The sequence below is a fragment of the Hydractinia symbiolongicarpus genome, chromosome 1 (assembly GCF_029227915.1).
Source record: "Hydractinia symbiolongicarpus strain clone_291-10 chromosome 1, HSymV2.1, whole genome shotgun sequence".
NCBI classification, from domain to species: domain Eukaryota; kingdom Metazoa; phylum Cnidaria; class Hydrozoa; order Anthoathecata; family Hydractiniidae; genus Hydractinia; species Hydractinia symbiolongicarpus.
In genome coordinates, this window is record NC_079875.1 from 21798178 (window position 1) to 21820216 (window position 22039).

Below are 22039 nucleotides of genomic sequence, written 5' to 3' on the forward strand. Positions count from 1 at the left end.
AGTCATTTTTATTTCTGAAATATCGATGTATGATTTTGTTGATAGTTTTAAAGTGTTCTAACGTTATGAATTGCAGAGTATATTTATGTGTTGTACTGTTTTGGTCATTAACCCCGTCCGAGATTTCTATTTTTAGAAAAAGTTTTAATTTTTGGAAAACTTTTTTTATTGGCAACATTGTCTCAAAATTTGGTATAAAAAACTTCACTTATTGTATGAAATGTGTAGACACTCTATAAATTAATTTTGCAGTACATGCCCACCTTGATTTAGTAACTCTTCATTTTCTCTTAAAATTTTCAGAATATCCTAAAGTGCGGAATGTTTTTCAGTGTTTTTCCCAAAATTTTGTTCCTAAACTTTCCTACAACCTAAAATTGTTAACGCTGAACAAAGAGTGAGCAGGTAGACAAGCAAGTCGCAACTAAAAAGGGTGCTGTACAAAAAAGAGTAATCATTGATTTCCGCCGGCGAAGGCGGAATCTTTAATATCGCCTGGGAAGATAGAGAGATAGATAGATAGAGACAGCCCAGAGCCTGGACGCCTAAAACTTGTCCGGGCTAAAGCTTAAATCCTTGTTTTGACAGATTCTTTTCTGAGAACGAGGCTAAATTCAGTTTTAAAGACAATTAATTCTGATATATATCACAACCAAATCTCGGTATAAGTTACGGGAAATAGCAAAGCATGGTTTTTCTTTGTTACGTTGTGTCATTCGTAAAGAGTGAGCCAATGACATAAATTTTTAGGACTTACGTACAGGGCACTTTGGTTACACTAATAAGCGCAAGAAATGAACACATAAAATTTGGTACTTATTACAAAAATACCAATGGGTTTGTTTACAAAGAAAACAGCCTCGATGTTGTTTGATGTTGTTCTTACAGGTAGCTTAGCTACTATAGTTACACTTAGGATTAAACTAGCATTTATTACTTAATACTCAGTAAAATAGGTCAAGTTTGAATATTAAACTTTTTCGCTATAGCTAGCTAGACTAAGCATGAAAGGAGCTGGGTTAAAAGTCAAAACTTAAAGAGGAAAATTACATCACATTTTTTAAGATTATACTACACATATTTGAGAACACCTGAAAAATGCATTGTTCATCAAGTTACCCCATATGGCTAATATGGAAGATTTCTTCATAAAAAGCATCAAAACTTTTTTCATGTGGATTACTTTTACATTAACAAAAATTTAAAATTTGAAGATAAACTTTTGCGATTTTGTCATTCATTAGTTTTCAAATTTCTCGCTGGAAATTTTTAAGGTTTAAAACCCATGTCTCACAGTAACTTTTTCGTTCTTATCCTAATGTTAATACGTGAGTTGTGCAACAACTTTTGCAGGAAAATAAAAACACATCAAGAGAAAAAGTTTGTTATTAAAATATTATAAACTAGTTGTTAGCCCGTGGAAAATCCACGGTTCGCCCATCCTTTTTATAGTGCATTGCGTGCTTCTTGCTATTGCACAGCTAAGCTACCATTTTGCGTGACAGACAGATGTATACGGGTATTATAATATAGATTAATTTCAAACCGATTAGTCCCTGCAGTCATTTTGGTGTCAGCGGTATGAAAAACTATGCAACAATACTAAGTAAAAGTCCTATTACTTCAGTAAAAATTGAAATAATGACTTGAAACTTAGTATTACATGTTTTTAGACCAGTTTGATGAAATGAACCCAAAATTTTTTTTTACTACTATCATAGCTTCTGAGTTCTTAATTTTGGCCATTTTTGGAGACGCCGATAAACTTTTTTTGACAGCATATCAATTTTGACAAGCCATGTGTACCGAAAACATTCTAAGTGATTCTCAGGATTAAAAATAATTCAAACAGATAAAATGTGTCCCAGGTTTAGGACTAAATACCTTATCCAGCTCAGAGAAAGTGGGAATGAGCTTCTAAAGCACAGTGTTAAATACATAATCTAAATTTTATGCCGTATAAATACAAAGTGGTTAGAAAGTTATTTTTTGTACACCTGGATCTGCAACACGTTTACCTTGCACTAATCGCCCCGTCTGGTGCCACTCGCAATTAATTTTTGAATATCCACAGGAACTTTTTATGCAAAATGAAAAATGATAAACAACTGTATTTGCTTTGCAGAAGTAACAATAGGCTTTATCTTTATCATAAGTCGTGTGAATGTTGGTTTATGAAAAAGATATTATACCCTTAATGCTATAAGTGCTCCACTGGATTTGTAACACATTACACAAAGTGTCCTCCATGTGAAACAGTTTACGCTTTACTAAGTCTTAACCTGAAGACTTTAGGTCTTCCCACTTCAAGTGAATATTACTTCTGGCTATACTTTCCCAAATTTTGTTATTTCATAAAAGAAAACTGAAAATCTACAAAATTATTTATATATATGTGCAGAAATTTATTTATGAAATATAGGTTTCAGTTTGTTGTGGAAACATGTTTACCAACATGCAATGTCTTGCATACCTAACTAGCTATATACTCAAGTCTTGAATGTTCACTGTTATGGGAGGTCCAAATAACTACCTAGCTTTTTTTTATTTAAAATGACAGAATGCCTTACAAAATCTTTTGTGCAGCTAGCTACATTAAAGCAATATATTTAGCTTTTGTACTTTATCACTTAATTATTTAATAACAAATGCGCCCTGGAGTGCTGGCATGGTACTGGCTAGGTAGCTTAAAATCACAAAATAAATATTATCCAGATGTGACCATCCCTCATCATCAGACATCGGAACGGCGTTTCTGTTCTTTACTTCTCATTGTAGGGTACCTCAAATTCTTGTAAATCCAATTAACAAAAATTACTTAAGAATTTCTCTTCTTGTATATTTGCAGCTTATTGACACCCTCTTATTTTAGAATATTCTCAGAAATAATAAACCAAAAGAAATTACATCACAGTTTCTTGTCCACCGCCCACGTGTGTTTGAGAACAACCCACACAAAAAAGTTCGTTATTTTTTAAATTATTTGTGTAAAAATTACTATTTTATTCACGATAAACCACTTGTCAGTCATTTTATTCCTCCAAAAAGAATCCTATCCAAGGTGCTTTTCTATTAGTGCTGAATTTAATAATTGACATGATTCAGCATAGTTTTTAAAAGGGTCTGATTGCAAAATATGATTGCCAAAGTTCAGCACTTGTAATATTTTTGTATTTGTGTACTCAGCTTCTAAAACACAGACAAGAGACATTATAAGTTCCTCTGGGTGATTACATTAATGTTGGTTGAAAAAAACCTGAATGATGAGAAGCATGTGTTTTTGAATGGGTATAGGACAATAAACTTATTTAATTTCCCTTGGCCTTGCATCAATCAAATTCTGAAGAAATAAACACTTTTAAAATGATTTTGTCAAATTTGGAAATTGTTGGTATGGTTGGAACTTTGCATATAAAATTAGTAAAGTTGCCGGATTGTTTAGTTTTTTTCTTTTATACTTTTCCGAATTAGCCTTAATTATTTATGAGATGAAAAACAGCGCTTTCAATTCCATTGACTTGGCCATCCCTTAAAAGCACTGGAAGCTTCACTATATGAAAATGTTTTCTTTTTCTTTTAGATTGTGTGCAATGGGAGTGAGTGATGTAATCTTTCAATGCGTGTGATGAAAAGAAAGCGAAACCGTTATTGTTTTTTCTGCCAAAAATTTATTTAATAAATCTTGATAAAGTTAAAAAACTGTTTTGATTTGTTTGTTTTTGTTTTAATTGTTTCCCGTGAGTTTTCGAAATTCGTTCCAGCAGATTCTGTGGCTTCTAGTGCCGGTATTTTTACGTGAAAAAAATACTATTTTGTTGTAAGGTCATTTACGAAATCGTTAACGTTAGGACCAACTTCTGCGGGTTGTACAACTCGATGTATTACATATCTTTCGGAATACTGCTAAAAGTGTAATTTTGTATTGCGCTCTTTACTTTTATCATTCTGTGGGAAAAGGCGGTACAAAATTTTGACACGCGTTATTCGTTTTTGTTAGTTTCGCGTAATCTAATTTTCTCGCACATTTTGAAAAGAATATCCCACGCACATTAAATACTCGCGCAGTCTATTCGCAAAAAAAAAGGAGTTAATTATCTTTAATTATCTTTAAGCCAATAAGAATCCTAATAGTGCAACAAATTGTTTTATTATCCAATGAACATTACTTTATTTTAAAGTTTATAATCGAAAGTTAAAGCTCGTGCAGTGTAGCATAATGAAGATCGCCTTATAATGCGCCATCATTTCCCTCTGTACAATTTTTCAAGAACGTAGACTAAAGCTAATTATTCATGAATTTTAATTTAGAGGAATTGTTGAGGCTGAATATTTTTGGTGTAAGATTTATAGCTATAAAATCGTGACAATGTGTCATAAAAGAAAAAATAAGAATATGTAGTCTAAAAATAAACTTTCCTAACTGATTATGTAAAAAAAATTTGCTGCCACCTTTAAAGATATTTTCCAAGCTGTTTTTCAGAGAAAAAGAGAAAATAGATAAATTTTCAGCCTTGCCGTTGTTCTTATTTTGTTTTTATTGTTCATCAATTTTCAGGATTATTATTTTTCTTTTAAAATTGTTCCTATAGAGAAATGAAGTTTATGTAAGTTAAGTTAGCTATGATTTACAGTTACAATAATAATCAAAAATTGAATTTTAAAATTTAAGAATATATAATGATTTTGTTCCCCCAGTCTTCTTCAAAGTTCAGCACTTTTTCAGATTATTGCTAATGGCGGAAATCTTTAAGCCACAGGGCTTCTTGTTTGCATTCTCGTCCCCAGTGTTTTCGAGGTTAATGTCTTCGTTTGGATACTTAAAATAGTCCCGTCAAAATTATTTCTCCCATCGAGGTTGTATCACGGATGTGTTACGGAGCGAAATTAACCGAAATGCAAAAGGACCTGAAAACGAGGTTGAGGTTTTTTGTTACGTTTGTACAGCTAAAAGATGCACAAGACTTGAATACTCTGTTAGAACAGCGTATTTTTTTAGATTTTTGAACGCGTAGAAATTTAACTCGTGCCTGCACCCTCGAAATCAACAAATAACTAGCGCAAAGTTTAGATATTTTACTGACCTGGTCTGTCGGAGTTTATCGATGCTATGAAAAGAGCACTTTGGTTTCAGATGTGTAAAGAGTGGAGTCTTAATCTCGAACAAAAGTCTCGGTCTCTTGGACATTTGTGTACGCTCTAAACTATTTTACTCTCGTTATCTTATTTTTCGAACTTTTCTCTATCTTAAACAAAAGTCCTGGTACCGTGCAACTTTCTCTTTATCTCAATTTTTTTTGTGTCTAAGAGTTCATCTACACAGTAAATAGAACATAAAATGTATAAGTTTTTTTAAAAAACTCTTTTTTCACAATAAATACCAAAGAAAAACACGTAAATAGTCCGTTGCGGGTATTGTTATAACAGCAGCAGGGTAAATGTTTAAAGAAAAAAAGCGGTTATGATTAAAAAATTGAAAAAATATGCTCAAATCTTTAGTTTAAACAGTAGCTCATTAATCATTCTGTTAATTTCAATAGAAACAAGAAAACCCGTCGGTTTAAACACACAATCCAATCCTAATAAATCAATCAGAACATGGTTAAAATCTGCCTATGCAAGAAAGTGGGACGGCTTAAACACTTACAACTGCCAGAAGACTTTTCTGACCTTCTGTCAGTTGAAACAAAAAGGTTTTCAACTATCTACGCTTTTGTGGAAATGTTCTATTATAAGGGGTAGCATCAGTACTTGCATATAGATGGTGGTAAAAAAACACTGTATATAAAGAACTTTTACTATAAAAAAATATCTGTAATATTTCTTATTTATTTTCTTTTAATAAATTTTTTCTAAAAACCAGGAATAACAAAAGAATACACAATACACAGGGTCCGCGCTCTACTCCCCAATTTCAATCACATGGCTTGGCTTAAACCGGGGCTATGGTAACATTCACTCGCCCATGTTGATTCGCCGTCAAGAGGAATCGAACCCCGGTCTCCCGCACAGATTACGTGAGCTATAACCACTAATCCGCGGCGACAGATACGCCAGGCTCTACATCTTATATATTAATACGAAGCCATTAATGAAGCCATTACAGTGCACCTAAAACTTTGAGGCCAAATAACTTGGAAACGAAGTGGTGACGTCAATGATTTTTCACTGCGTGGGTAACTAGGGACCACCTAGGACCAATATAGGCAAGTTTCCCAAACCTGGGTCCCCAAATCCGTTTCGGAATAGATCGGTTAATGACGTCATCAAAAAACCTTCAAACCTTAATATCTCTGCAACCGTTTGTCAAAAGTACATAGTCCTATACATTTTCTTGATCAGCGTTTCAAGGATTATACAATTTTTTAAAATTTGTTTTACAGTTTTGACGGGTCATTGCTGACGTCAGCAAAATATTTAAGCCCTTATATCTCATTAACCGCTCATCAAAAGCACATGATCATAAACATTTTCTTGATCAGCAGTTTGAGCAACGTGAAAACAAGGTTCTAGGTTTTTTTTTGTGGATGGGTTGCTGATGTCATCAAAATTGAAATGACGCCTTTTTTTCATTTTTATCCTGCCTAAGTGGATTTTTCCACGGGCTTTATCGACTAGTATACATACTAAAAAAGCTCCTACGCAGCTTTATTTCTCTTCGATTTAAAAAATCTTAACATAACAAATGCAAAATTCTGGACTTCATTAGCGATAAATTTGTGATGTAACCAATGATGTTGTTGTCTATAATAAAGTGAAACCTTGTGTTTACAATTATATTTGATTGATGTCAAGACTTTTGGGGTGAAGAATCATCTAAAATGACAAATTTCAAGATGATCGTATCATCATAATGAAGATACAAAATCATTAGGAACACTCGTAAAAGCTTCAGAAATAGAATGAAATGGAATAAAAAATAGAATCAAAGTCTGCAGAATGAATTTCCAAAATTCACCTAATTTAGCTATAATAGATAGCTATAAGTCCCTTATAATTGATGCAATCAATGTGTTTTAAGCTCCAAGATGATATTAAATCAATGTAAAACCATAGTTGAAAGAGGATACGGACTAAATACATACATTAAAATCCACGACAAGTAACCAGTCAGTAACTACTTGAGCATTGAAAGAGACCGGACGTGTTTTAATTTGCTCTACAGAAATAATTTAAAAATATCGATCGTGTGAAATAAAAATCAATCGTAGAAATAAAAATAAATAGATAATAGCTAAATAAAAATATGGAGAAAGAAGACAACTTAACGATTTCAGTTGAGCTAGTCAGAGATATATTCAAAGAAATGTTTCTACAGCAACAAAAAGATATTTTGAAGATTATTAGTAGTAACAGGGCAATTCTGAACGACAGACTTGATAAAATGAAAAATGAACTAGAAGAAATAAAAGAAACATGTACTTGCTTAAAAGATGAAAATAAAGAGGTTAAATCCGAAATTACAACAAACGAAGAAAGGATTAAAAAATTGGAGGATGTAAAAAAAGATCTGGAGGACATACAGGAAAAGAAAATTAAAGAATTGGAAAAAATGGTAAATCACAGTAACCACAAAGAAGAGAAAGATAGAAAGAAATTAGGCAGCTTGAAGATAGACAGAGACGGAACAACTTAAGGATCAGTGGGTTGCAGGAGAATGATGGTGAGAGCTGGGATGACACGGAAAAGAAAGTTTTGGATCTATTTGAGAATAAGCTTGGAGTTGGAAATGTTGTCATTGAGCGCGCGCATAGGATTGGAAAAAAGAACGAGGAGAAGGCAGGACGAAACACTTATGACCAAGAAGATGTACAGAAACCACCAGCACGAACTATTGTTTTGAAGCTTCTAAATTATAAAGCTAAGACCGAACTTTTAAAGAATACTAATAAACTTGCAGGGACAGGAATTTACATAAACGAAGACTTCTCGTATGAAACAAGAATGATTAGGAAGAAACTGTTTGGTGAGATGAAAACACACAGGGCGGAAGGGAGGTATGCTGTAGTGTTATATGATAAATTCATAGTTCGAGAATTTAGGGGTAGGATTGCTAATGCCTAGTTTTGTTGCACATAGCCTAAGGCTACAAATAATTTTTAGTAATTAAATTTTAATTCTAAAATGGCTGAACAAACGAACTACGAAAACTTGGAATTCGACCCATTCCAGGGTAACAAAACTGTACTTTTAAACGATTTAACTGATCCAGACATAAATTTTTATAATAATGAGATAACTAAAAACGCAAAATATTATAATCCAGATACAAACAATCTTTCTACAGAAATAGATATAAAATCTTTTTCAATACTTCATCTTAATATTAGAAGCATACAAAAGAATTTTAAAAATTTTAAACATCTTCTACATAACCTGAAAGTCACATTTAAAATCATTTGCTTTACCGAAACGTGGTGTAATGATATAAATATGGAGAAAAACTCAAGTTTTCAATTGCAAAATTACACAGTAATTCATCAAATTAGAAATTGCAGAAAGAAAGGCAGTGGGGTGTGCATGTTTATTCATAATTCTATTCTATTTCAACCTAAAATCAGACACGTGCGCTAACAATAACGACTGTGAGTCATTAAGTATAGAGATAATAAACAAAGCAACTAAAAACATCCACATGCATTTACTCTACCGGCCACCTGCAGGATCAATAGAAAACTTTGAGAATCATGTGAAAAATATTCTTACTGATCACAAAGGCACGGGTAGAAACGTGTACCTCGTTGGTGATTTCAATCTAAACGTCCTTGATTTTAACACAAACAAATCTGTACAAAACTTTTTTAACTCAGTTTTTCAAAATGGGTTTATCCCACTTATAAATAAACCAACACGAGTGACGAGATTAAGTGCTACAGCCATAGATCATATCATAACCAACGATTTCACAAATACAACAATTAAAACAGGGATAATTAAAACAGATATTTCTGATCATTTTCCAATTTTCATTACGTCACAAACAACTCAATTGCTCTGAAAAAATAAAAATAACAAAAAGATTGATCAATGATAAATCTATTAGTTATTTTGATAACCTGCTGTATTGTGTGGATTGGAGCCTTGTTTTAGAGAACAATAATGCTGATAAAGCTTATGAAATCTTTCTTCAAACATTTCAACAACAATATGATCAGGCATTCCCAGAACAAACAACATTTGTTAAAACTAAGACTTTGTTAAACCCTTGGTTAACCAAAGGTTTGTTAAAATCATCTAAAAAGAAACAGCGCTTGTATGAAAAGTTTTTAAAAAACAGAGCTCTTGAGAATGAAAATAAATATAAAAATTATAAACATTTGTTTGAAATTATTAAGAGGCGCTCCAAAAAAATTTATTATAGTGGACTGATAAATAAACATAAAAACGATGCGAAGAAAACTTGGAGTATAATCAATGAAGTAATAGGTAAAACAACACTAAGCAAAGAAAAACTTCCAAAAAGGTTAAATATTGATGGAAATAAAATCGAGAACAAGTGTCTAATAGCTGAGGAGCTTAATTATTTTTTTGTGAAAGTTGGTTCCAATCTGGCATCTCAGATTGGACCTAGCAATTTGAGTTTTAAATCCTTTCTCACTGTTAATAACGCACAAATGGAAAATAACGAATTACGTGAAAATGAATTATTCAAAGCGATCGACTCACTACAATCAAATAAAAGTCCAGGTTTCGATGACGTAAATAGTAACGTTGTAAAACAAACAAAAAATGCTATAAAAATTCCACTAATGCATATATTTAACCTTTTCCTGCTGCAAGGATATTTTCCTGAAAAACTTAAAATTGCAAGAGTTCTACCAGTATATAAAACAGGCGAAAAGACTAATGCATCTAATTATAGACCAATATCAGTTCTTCCATGTTTCTCAAAAATACTAGAACGCATAATGTACAATAGATTTTACTCTTTTTTGACTGCTAATAATATTTTATACGACAATCAATTTGGCTTTCAAGCAGGTCATTCTACTGATCATGCAATAGTTAAACTTGTTAATGAAATATCAAAGGCGTTTGACGAAAACAAGTACATGCTAGGAATTTTTATAAATCTAAGCAAAGCATTTGACACCGTAGATCACAAAATTCTACTAGAAAAACTCAAAAACTACGGTATCCGCAATTCCAACATTTGCTGGTTTGAAAGTTATTTATCCAATAGAAAACAGTACATTTCCTTTGACGGTGGAAGTACAAATTACAAAACAATCATCTGCGGAGTTCCACAAGGTTCCGTATTAGGACCACTCTTATTCCTTATATATGTAAATGATTTAAACAAAGATTCGAATATTTTACATTCAATTTTATTTGCAGATGATACAAATCTGTTTTATGCACATAAAGATGTAAAAACATTATTTCGCACAGTCAATTATGAACTCTCTAAGCTGGCAGAATGGTTTAAGGCAAACAGACTGTCCCTAAATATTTCTAAAACAAAGTACACACTTTTTCACAGGCACAATAAAAAAGATGATATGCCATTAAAGTTTCCTGATTTATCTATTAATAATATAAGTATAAAAAGAGCACAATCCATGAAATTTTTAGGAGTTATTCTTGATGAAAATGTTACTTGGAGAGAACATATAAATATTTTAGAAGAAAAGGTCGCAAAGAATATTGGCATCCTATTTAAAGCAAAATTTTTTCTAGATCAGAATTGTTTAAAAAACATATATTCTTCTTTCATTCACTGCTATATAAATTATGCAAATATTGCGTCGTGCAGCACCAACGCTACAAAATTGACAAAATTACAAAATAAACAAAAACTGCGGAAGTGTGTGAAAAATTTAGCAAAAGTTGAAATGTCCAACATTAAAAAAAAACTTCTAAAACCAAAAAAAGTTGTACATCTTTGCTGTTTACACGGTAAGTTTTTTTATCTTACATTTAAACGGTCCGTTTAAACTTACCATGTATTTTAGCCTTTAGGATGTCAGCCGTCAAAGTGAAACTTGAAAACAAAGCTCTGGTCCAAAAGTGTGAAAAAATAACATGTCTAACAAGAAGGCATTGTTTAGGTATCGTGGCATTTGACATCCGAAGGTTTCCCACTATTTACCCCCATGCTTATTAAATTCCTTCAGTTTCAAAGCGAAAATATTCCTCGAGTCTTCGTGTAGAATTTTTTTAATGAGTGAGAATATATTTCTTTTGTTTATATTATCAAACCTCGTTTTTAAAACCTTGTCTGCCATAAAAAAGAAGCCTTGGGACTGAGGTCCAATCATGACCATCAACTTTTACGGAAGCAAATAAGTTATTTGTTTGCAAAAATAAAGAGCCACGTGCCTTCTGGGATACCCCTATAAGCACTATAGTGGCCATCGACGAATCCTCCATTCCTACTCCTACTACTACTACTACCACCTACCTGGGACTATTTGTATAGTTATGAACATCATGCGTATGTCGATGTTCCCAACCTTTGGGAGGGTATCATCCAAAAGACCCTTACTGCGCATGCGCAAGTATATATATTTGCGCATGTCCCATACACCAAATCTGCAGGTATGTATGAGTGGCGAAAGGAAAGTCCCTAAATGTCCACAAGAGTAAAAAGTCTATTGCCAAAATCTCTGATAAACATGAAAACGAGAACAGTTCGAGAGTTAAGGGAGAATGCCGATACTGCCTACACCTGAAGTCATGGATGTAGTTGACTTCTACAAGGACATAGATGAGGATGTAGAGTATATGTTTGACAAAAATGCCTATAGCAAGGATGATGCGTGACCAAATAAATTTTGTCTTAGAAGCATACACAAAAACAGTTATGTCAGACTTTGATCACCGCATCTTTAACGCTGCTCGTGCAGAGAAGCAGATGCTCTTTGAGCATCTTTCACAGACCCGGTCAGCCGCGAATGAGCAGGCGCGTACACGTGTTTCAAGTGCGCAGTCAAAACACCTTCTCCATGACCGAGCAGGTAAGGTCAAGGAAAGAGAGCACCAGTGTGTGCAACGAGTGCCTGTACTGCAACAACAGGATAATGCCCAAGTGTCGGCACAGTCGTTAGCCCAGCGGCTCCTGGCACTATGCGCAAAAGTGAATGCCATAGATCAAAGCTAGCCAGGCAGTTGCATAATATCGTTCAGTGCTACTACAGTCACGGGAAAGCAACCACGCCCATCCTGCTTTGCTTTATCTTGGTAAGTCCGCTAGGCGCTGTGTCCAAGTATGAATATACGACCCGCCCGTACACGTCGTACAGAGTAATCTCGTTGGTCGTATAACGATACGATTGCACGCTTCTACTGCTTGCTATGAATCTTGCGATATTGCTATGCTATTTGAGATACCGACATACTATGATTAAGATGTCAACCATTGTTAAAGTGTTCGATGAAGCGAGCATCCCCGCAAAGGCTGTAAACCCAACGGAGACGACGATCACTAAGCGGTAAGCTTTAAGAAATGCTCTGCGAAAGGGCAAGGCGCATCTCTTGCCGAAAAAGTGTACAGAGGGGTTCGTAGACAAGGCGCCGGACGAGGTTTTCGATAAGACGTATGCCGAGTATGTTCAATAAGACTTACCCAATGTGAGAAAGCAGCCAAAGCACTGTCTGCGTATGTCGTTAACATATATGCGAGTGCTATAGAAACTTGATATTTTGGAAGAGCTAAAGCAAGACATACAGGAAGACCCCTTCATCGGAAACTCCATGGTAAATTTGGGGGTTCTTTTTCTACTGCATATTGAGTAAAATTCTAGCCCCGTTAATGTTGGTGGGAACACGCTTACACAAAGTTGTCCAGTAGGAAAGAGGAGAATGTCAAGCAAGATGAGGAATTGGCTGTCAAAAATACCTTGCTCGCCTATATAGGCCAGATAGTGGGACAGTGGAGTCTCGTAGCTACTTTCTCAAGTGTTTAAGCCCTACTATTTTGTCTTTATTTTATTGGTACTTGTGATCGATGTGCCATTCCTTGCCATAATTCTCCCAGCTTATGCCTTCTGTTAACTCAGCGATGTGCTTACGAAGTGTGTCAATATCACATTCGAGGTACTATGTGGAAGTGAGTATCTTATTCCACTGGGGAGCGCAGCGAGTTTGATTTAAAACAACTACCGTAAGTTGTCCAGCAGGGTCGCATATGGGACTTTTTGTCTTATGTTATCATGTTCGGATATAGAGCCGCCTCCATATTCCTTGCATGTGGATTTTTTCGTAGCTGGCTCGTAAATATTACCTCCTCCGCAGGTTTTGCATCGTGATTTCTCTGAGATACCCCGATCCCACAATCCTCACACGTAGGTTTCTCCTTATCATACGAGCACTTGTTGCGCTTTTTGCATGCCTTATCGACGTCACAAGGCACATCTTTGCGTCCGTTGCCAACTTGGTTTAGTCTTAAGATTGTCTAAGGATAACGAGTATTTACATTTTGTGCATTGCTTAGTCTCTTCCACTGTTAACCTTCATGGCTGACGAAACTCTTTGCATAATCCCAATATTCCACGGAATGCTATCCATCATCTAGCAGGTTTAATAGGTTTCACACGGTCTAGGAATAGGACAAGGACGGCTTTCAAACTCTTGGCAGGTGTATCCAACCGCAGGTGATGGTGATAACCTTGCTGCACAGTTCTCGTGCCATACGGCTATACTGCGATAGCATGGCACTTGCTAGACCTTTGTGATTTACCTTGTGAAACTCGATGTGCAATGTTGGTAATCTTGTAGATTGCACCAGCGGCCTTGGCGGTAGTAGGACCGGAAGTTAATGTACCTTTGATTATGTCCTCATAGGGTACAAAGTGTAGAACGAAATGCAGCCTATCGTGTAGCTTTAGCTGGTAGAATGGCGAGTCTCTAGTGAGCTCGAACATCTTTTCTCAGACGGGCGCAGAATTATTTCTGTAAGCCTTAATACCCACATGATCACTAGCTATCACCTGTAGCGCCCTGACCCTGCCGTCGTTCGGGTTGATACCCTCGAAGATCAGGGAATTCTCAAGCTCGAGCTTAGGCAAAGGCCACAGTACGTGGCGAGGATGTTGTAGTTGTCAATGTTCTGCACCTCGTTGTCTTGCACGAATGTGCACAGGTTCTGCACGATGCTCTTACTGATGCTGCTCACGATAGTTCTTGCCTGAGATTTGCAATAGGGACCCATGCACTATGTTACAGCGTCCTTAAACTTGAGCTTTCGGATAGCAGTCTTTAGCTCTTTCCTACACATCTCCCTTTCATGCGTAAGATTTCCGCCTCTTTTTTCAGGTTGGTCATTTTTGTTTACCTGGCTGCTCCCAGCCAGATAAAGCCTATATCATACAACTCAGTGAACTACAACTCGTCGAAGCTCTCGTTATCGCCTCTTTATCGTGCATGCTTTTACATAGCTATGTGCATAGTAGTTATACCCTTCGTGTACATTTGTAAGGTCCCTCGGTTACCCTTCTTTTGTGAAAATTGGTTCTGACTTTAACCTCCCACTCCACTCCTTTAGTGTGAGGTTAATGTAGTGCTCTTTCTTAACAACTTTAGAAGAGAAAGTGTTAAAGGCTAGTTCTTCTTACTTAGCCTGTAAGAATATTTATCCAGCCAGCCAGGGTAGTCAACAAGATCAAATGACATAGTTAACGCTAAACCCTCGCTATGTTAGGAGACAACATGAGAGCAGACATTTTTGGGAGTCTAAATCAGCAATGGGAATAGCTTTTGCGCGTCCCTGCTATCATTACCTAATCTCTTATATTTGTTTGCACGGATAGAGTCGCCTAGCACCTGGTTTTTGAAGTTTACGTTCTAGATGTTGCACTCTTTTGACTTGACGGTCTTATCTCTAAACCTAGCGTTCTCGTTATTTGATATTTTTAGGGTCCAACTAGCACTCAGGTAATGGGCAGACTCCTTGGTTCGATACATGTACAGCTGCCCAGCAGGACAAGCGCTTCGTCCACACTTGAACACCCATTGAGTATACGTTCACGTTCATCACATTGTTGTTTCATCGCTTTATTCTATCTGATGTACTTACCTTATCAGGGAAAGTCGTCTACTCGCTTAACAACTGTTTAAGATCCTTCTTCTCGTCCACAAATAAGCACCTGCCCAGAATCTGTTGATTGATTCGAGCTTTGTCTTCCGATAGTAATATGCATCGCACCAACGTGTGGACCTGTACTCTGCCAACAGCTCCGATGTAATGACCCAGTCTGGGGTCAACCGCAGCGCATAAGATGATCCAGGACTTAGTCGAGATGTAGGGCTCCCATTCAACAACCTTCTCGCACATGTCATCAGTCTTGGATTATCTTGGACATACCAGAGTGTGTAGCTTTATTGCACCTCTTGGATTTTAAAGTGAACTGGAACATGCATGCTTAAACAGCTTTGTTGCACGTCTTGGAACGTCCAACCTAGCGCACTTATTTAAAAAAGGTCGTTTTGGATGGATCCGATGCTTCTTAACTCGTAAGGTAGAAAGGCAAACCCAATTTAAAAAAATTCTGAACAACAATATCCTGGAAAACATAGGATAGGTAGGAAAGTCCACGGGTTTGTTCATTTTTATCGAACAATAGACAAAAAACAACTAACGTAATTGACAAATTTGAATTTTTTTCTACAAAAGTTTTTTCACTTTAAAAACAAGACAACAAAATAGAGTAATATACTTTTTATACGTGACCGAACGAATTACGAAGTTTTTGTTTCGAAAAAATATATACCTTCGCCACAGAAAAAGACTTTTTCGTTTATATTCTTTCGTATTGACATAAATTAAATAAAAGTTGAAAATTATAAAAGTATCTGATATAAATTTATATTATTCAAAAAAAGGAAAAAAAAATACTTGATCCCTCGACCCACCCCTGATTAATTTTCATTCGATTCTTTTCCTTGTTTAAATACAAAGCGATAAATTACATGTTGTGTGATATTACAGCTCAGAAAGTTCGGCGATCGTTGTGTGATTACAGCTCAGAAAGTTCGGCGATCGTTGCATCGTAATCATCCTTTACTTTTTTGAACTCGTCTTTTACGTTGTTCAGTTCATCTATCAAGAAGAAATGACTCGATGAAAAATTTGCAAAACTTGAAACGTTTAAAGATTTCATAATTTCATATGTCGGCCTAGATCTGGTCATATAAAAAAAAATTAAGATCTTACCTTCGACATCTTCTAATTCGGCTTCCAGATCTTTAGCTTTTGCTTCAGATTCGTCAGCTCGATTTTTCACCTGGAAGTTAAACAACAACAAACGTTATACAGTGCAAGATCACCAAGTAAATTAATTTTCTCCAGTCTCAGTTATGCTAAAAGCAGTTCTCAATAAAAAAAACAGTTTTTAATTTTATGGTAACTAATAAATCTTCTCTTAGAAATTTTAGGACTTTATGTGATTAGGGAGAGCCCACATGTTCCAGCGTGCCATACTTAGACGCTGCACTAATATTCATTGCACCCCCCATTTTTGTTTAAAGCTATAAAACGAAGACGGACAAAATTTGTGGTCAATTAGGAAAGACTTGTGCAGTGTAGAAAATATCTGTACAATGTGGGGCATATTTGTACAGTGTAGGGCATATCTGTGATACACATAACAGAGGTGGAGAAGTTCGTAGCAACTTACCTCTTCAACTTTATCCGTCATCTCTTCTAATTTATCCACCGTCTTGACGTTGCTTTTTGACGCTTTTTCTTCGTTTATTTCCATACTTCGCAGTGAATTTCCTACTTGCACAACATCAACTTCTAATGCTTTTACCTCACTGAAAAGCAACAATTAAAAGTTGAAATTAAGACGTCCTTCCACCTCTAGGTAAATTCTTTAATAACCTAACCAGAACACACGAACTGTCTCGGGCCTTCTTGTCAAGGAGAGCTTTCTTTGGAGCAACAATTTCTTCTCAGTTGCATATACTTTATTGGGAGAAATTATCATTTTTGCGGTTGAGGGGATTAAATTTTGCGGATTGCCTTTTTTTATTTCTCAACTGGCATCAAATTAAACTAAAAACACCACCAAAGGTAGGATGTACCTGCACTTTCAGTATTTGTCAGACACAGTAAAAACCGTTTATTCAAACATCTCACAAAAGAAAGAATCGTCTAATAATAATAAAAAATACGTACGCATCGGCAGTACTACATCTTTCTTCTTCTTCATCTTGTATTCTTTCGGCTTCCTCTAATTCTGAACTTATCTGAAGTACAAAAAAAGGAAAATCTAGTTTGAAACAAAGCTGTCGATTGAGTGATCACCAAATGTTTAAGTGGCCTGGATTGAGGCAACGAATTTTTAAAGAGTTAAGAAACTTTTAACTTTTATTTAGGTAAGAAATATGCTAATACTTTATGCGTAAATAAATATAATATAATATCATATACTCACAATTTCAAATTTTTCAACAACTTCTTCGTTTTTAGCATTAAGCTCTTCCAACTCTTTTTCAAGTCGGTTAAGTCGACTGTAATCTGTTTGTCCTCTATTTTCAAGTTCTTTGTGTGCCCTTCGTGCCTCTTCAGCTTTTTTTTCTTCTTCAGTTAACTGGCCTGTGAGAGCAGCTAGCCTGGATTCAGCAGCATCTAGTTCATCTTCCAAAGCAGCCAGTGTTTGTTGGAGTTCTTCAGCTTTTGCTTCAGTCTGCAAAAAAATAAATAAATAAATAAATAAATAGAAGATAAAATGAGAGGAAACCTTTTTCTGCAGAATTATTTTTTTTAAACAAGCAAACCTACATCATCTGCTTTTTGATTTGTAGCATCTAATTCCTCCTCAGCTCTCTGTGCCTGACTTTCAGCTTGTTCAAGTTTTGTTCGCATAGCGGCCATTTTCTTTTTGATTGCATCCATTTTCCAGGTTTATATATATATATATATATATATGTATGTGTAGGAAGATTTAAGGTGACAGAGATTATTAGGACTTAGTGCCTAAACATAAAAAACCAAAAAGTTAATTTAAGAGATACAGAGTAAAATTTTAGATCATTTTCACATCCCGCTAATTATTACAATAACATTTGTGGCGCCGTAGATTAGTGGCTATAGCTCTCGTACTCTGTGCGGGAGACCAGGGTTCGATTCCTCTTGACGGCGATTCAACATGGGCGAGTGAATGTTACCATAGCCCCTGGTTAACCCAATCCATGTGAGGGAAATTGGGGAGATGGCTCCATGTGTGGGCCGTTGGATGTTGCCGGGAGTTGTCTAGTAGAGCGCAGGCCCTAATTGGGTCTGCGTAGGTCAAAACGAGCATTAAATACTCTAGGACTCTCCCTCTAAGCCATGGCCCCTCCTAGAAATAATAGACAGGGTACATTCAACAGTGCAAAATAAAATTTCTAAAAGATTAAAATGTTATAGTGCATTATGTAAAATATTTACAATTTATTTCAATGAGAAATCAAGCAAACAAACCTTTGTACACATATAGTCATTAAATTCATTGTGTTGACATTTCAGAAAAAAATAATAATGTACACTTCACAATTAACAGCACTAAAATCAAACCTTACAAAATGTCTTTTTTTTAGAAAACAATTAGCATATCACAACAAACAAATGGTAAAAAAACAATTTTTTAAAATGATTCTTAGTTATCTTGATGTACTGTAAATAAACACATATATTGCACACAGGCTATAAAATCCTTAACTACTTAGGGTAAGGTAAAAAATCAGTTTGATGATGTCACAAATGCCTAAAATTGGTCATTTGAAATTTAATTTTCTCAAGCATTACTGACAATATATATTACTAGAAAAAAAAGATTTTGAGTTATTAAGGTAAAAAGATCAGATGTTGATGTTCATGTCATTAAACTTGGTAGATGTTTAGAATTTATTCTTCACAGTAAATATAATAAAATCATTGTGATCACACATGTCTTTTCTGGTCTGTATATTATCCCTGTAACCATCTGGTAATGAAGATATATATGTAACTATACTTTAATAGCATTTTTTAAAATTTATAAAAACTTACACCCTACTGAAAAATGAAACAACCCTTGGGTATTTTTATGCCCTGCAAAGTATAAAAATTTTCCAAAAAATTATTTCTTTATATCAAGCCCCAGTTACAAGTCACAAAATTTCAGCACTGAATTACATGCCAAAAAAAAGTCATGTTAAGTCAAAAAGAAACCCTTTTTTGAACCCATACCAAATATTTTTTCTCCTAGTGAGAAGATAGTTTGGTCCTTCTTGATCTAGTTTCATAACTGGATGTTTACTAGTATTCGAAACAATAAAAACAAAATCTTGCATTATTAATATTTTTTATCTTTCTATACAAATTATTTTAGAAAGCCCTTTAGTTGTTTTTGATTGTCTTTCTCCAGGTAATAAGATGATGTTTCGTATACAGCCTTGTCTGGTCTGGTTGTAAAGTCTTTAAGCCTGCCCAGAATTGTAACAGCCTAACACAGTGTCAACAAATAACTAAAACTCAATTTTCAGTACATAGATTGCAAGTCTTTTTTATGCTCCTTTCTTCTTTAGCATGAAATTGTTGAAGCTTTCAGAACAAAATTTTATTAGTGCAAAATTTCTAGGAATTCCCAATTTTTAGAGGTATTTCTTATAAAAATTCTTTTTTCCCAAGGCTAGTAAAATATCATGATTTTCACAGATGTAATGAATGTAAAAAAACTTCTATGGTGCCTAAATAATAACATTTTAGTCAAAAAACGCTAAACACTGTTGTTACTTAATTATGATTTTATCTGTAGCAGCTATAAATGTAATCTGAGAAAAAATGTAAGAGTTTGCAAATTGTGCTTTGTGATTTTCTAAGTCAAAGCATGTTTTGTCCATGTTCTGTCCAATCTTGAAACACCTCTACTAGCTGCTAGCTATTATTTTTACTGTGTTTAAGATAGGCTTGTCCAAGCTTAATGGCACTTATTAATGGCAATTATTTTAGTGCCTGGGGATAATTGTGTTTTAGTTTGTCAATCAATGTTACCTCATGTCATGTTCTTATTATATGTAAAGTTTTCACTGGGTCAAGGTACTGACAAATTTGCTTTACATTTAAAAACCCCAAATATGATTTCCAGTCAAGACTACCCCATGGTTTCTTGTCTAAAGATTGCTCGGTACTCTAAGATTGGGAAGAATAGTCACATGTAAATGTACAAATATCCATTTAAATGCTAGGCACATAAAGTTGTCATTTTGATATAGCAATTCCATAAATATTTAGGCAAATTTGATGCCTGTATGAGATTTGTGCAGGTATGATTATAAGTATTGGGCCATTAGAAGAGTTAAAAAAATTTAGTGTAGCTAGATAGCGTAAGTCATGAAGTCAAGTAAATTTTCCTAACAAACTTATAAATTGTACTTCCTGTTCCTAGTAGCAAACATCTAACTGTGCAACTTTTAAGCATACTAATTGCATTATGTTATTCTGTTGTTCTCAAATACAGAAGATGCTAAATAGAGATTATGAAACGTTTAGTTAGCTTTTTTAATTATTATAGCTACAAAAAACGAGATTATACCAAGGTCTTAGTTAGTTATATTACCAAAGATTATAACATGGTAGATAGATTAATATCTTGTTCAACGATGTAGCTAGCTAGCTAGCTAGCTAGCTAGCTAGTTCGAGAAACGTTGTAAAAAATGAAGGCAAACACATCAAACATAGAAACTTTAGGGCAATATTCACAAATGCGTAAAAACATAAATTCCCCAAGGTGACAAAAAGCAAGAAAATAACAACTAAGCCTAAGCTATAAATTAAAAAAAACACCAAGCAACCACCGCCTACCTATTTCTAGCTCCACCTTGCGAATGTTCTTTTTCCTTGACTCGCTCACAGTGTTTAGTCAACACACCCAAGGGAAATAAACGAATTTTTTTTCTCGATATCCCGAAAATCTTGCACAATGAATCATTTATCTTTCGGCTAATTTTATTGGTTATTATAAATCCTAGACCAATCATATTGGTACATAAAAATTCGTCAAATATGGCGAAAACGGCCGACTACACTCCACCGTTAAAGCACTTCTCCCTTGAGATTATAAAATTGGGGGCACAACACGATTTTCATCGCAATCTCGTACCCATGCATTTTGCCTAGAATGACGCCGAACGAAGATCTGGCTCCTTGGCGCAATGGCTCTTGAGGGACTCTGGTTGGTAACAAGAATGCGGTATTGCATATATTTAGGACAAAAGTTACCCCAGTGATAAAGTCTTTTTAGCATAGAAAAAGTTAACGGTTTGTAAATGGTTTTCTTCGTTTGATGATTGAGAAAGCCTAGTGCAGCGTCCAAATTAACCAGATCCAGTGATTGCATCATAAATTTGTCTGCTTGCGGGACCCCTGTGTTGGTGTTATAAAATTCCCATCAGGACAGTTTTTCTTCTTTGAATCTTTTTCATTTTAAAATATGACAATTTGTTGAAGAGAGCGTGATCGCACGAATTAAAACTTATCCCAGTCAGTCAGGATTCTAATATCATCAAATAAAATATACAGGAATATTTCTTAACACGAAGTTGCATCCTGATAATAACTCAATAAATTGCTGTAAAATCTCCTTTTAAATAAAGAAACATCCAGGCTAAACCCAGAAAGTATGCTTATTTTCAACTTACAGCAAAAGACGAAAGAAAAATATGAAAGTAAAAAATAGCAACATTGAAATGGAACCTAGATGAAGCGTAAAAATCAATAAAAACAACTATTTTTGATTTATTTCGTTTTTTAAAACGAATTTTAGCCTGTTGAAACTACTTTGTAAGAAATACAAACTAGCTTCTTAAAATTTCAGATCACTTAAAAGATAACAAACCACTGTTATAGCGTACTGGCGAAACCAACTAAAAATAATATTGTAAAATGATATATTTGTAAAAATAATAGATTTTTGTACCTTATTAAACAGGGTAGTTCTGTTATCAGCACTCAAAAACGATGATTTCAAAATGCTAGGTTACAGTTAGTGTCATGGAAAACTGCTCGCAATGCATGTCTGTGGCTACTTTGTTATCTATTTGTCTCACACAATACTCATCAATGTTAACAAATTTAAAA

At 34.7% G+C, this 22039-nt stretch overlaps 2 protein-coding genes and 1 long non-coding RNA gene across 4 annotated transcripts; 2 read left to right on the top strand and 1 right to left on the bottom strand.

Moving 5' to 3' along the window:
• The first annotated feature begins 686 nt into the window (after positions 1–686).
• LOC130645883 (uncharacterized) lies at positions 687–3708 on the top strand. Of its 2 annotated transcripts, none has more exons than XR_008982754.1 (2): positions 687–888; positions 3581–3708. It is a non-coding gene; the product is annotated as an uncharacterized LOC130645883 (long non-coding RNA). The 2 variants fall into 2 exon arrangements; XR_008982755.1 differs by lacking the exon at positions 687–888 and adding an exon at positions 918–2962.
• Positions 3709–8632: 4924 nt separating this feature from the next.
• On the top strand, positions 8633–11570 carry LOC130612454 (uncharacterized). Its single transcript, XM_057433808.1, has 6 exons — positions 8633–8970; positions 9041–9250; positions 9359–10156; positions 10481–10647; positions 10953–11073; positions 11420–11570. Exons 1-6 carry the CDS (start codon positions 8633–8635, stop codon positions 11568–11570), a joined length of 1785 nt encoding a protein of 594 aa, XP_057289791.1.
• A 4010-nt stretch (positions 11571–15580) lies between these two features.
• On the bottom strand, positions 15581–20911 carry LOC130645893 (tropomyosin-1-like). The gene is made up of 7 exons (XM_057452019.1): positions 20765–20911; positions 17723–17917; positions 17376–17627; positions 17117–17187; positions 16614–16752; positions 16151–16220; positions 15581–16036 (listed from the first exon to the last, which is right to left on the bottom strand). The coding sequence occupies exons 2-7, from the start codon at positions 17834–17836 to the stop codon at positions 15954–15956; spliced, it is 729 nt and encodes a 242-aa protein (XP_057308002.1). The 5' UTR covers positions 17837–17917; positions 20765–20911; the 3' UTR covers positions 15581–15953.
• Between the last annotated feature and the right edge of the window lie 1128 nt (positions 20912–22039).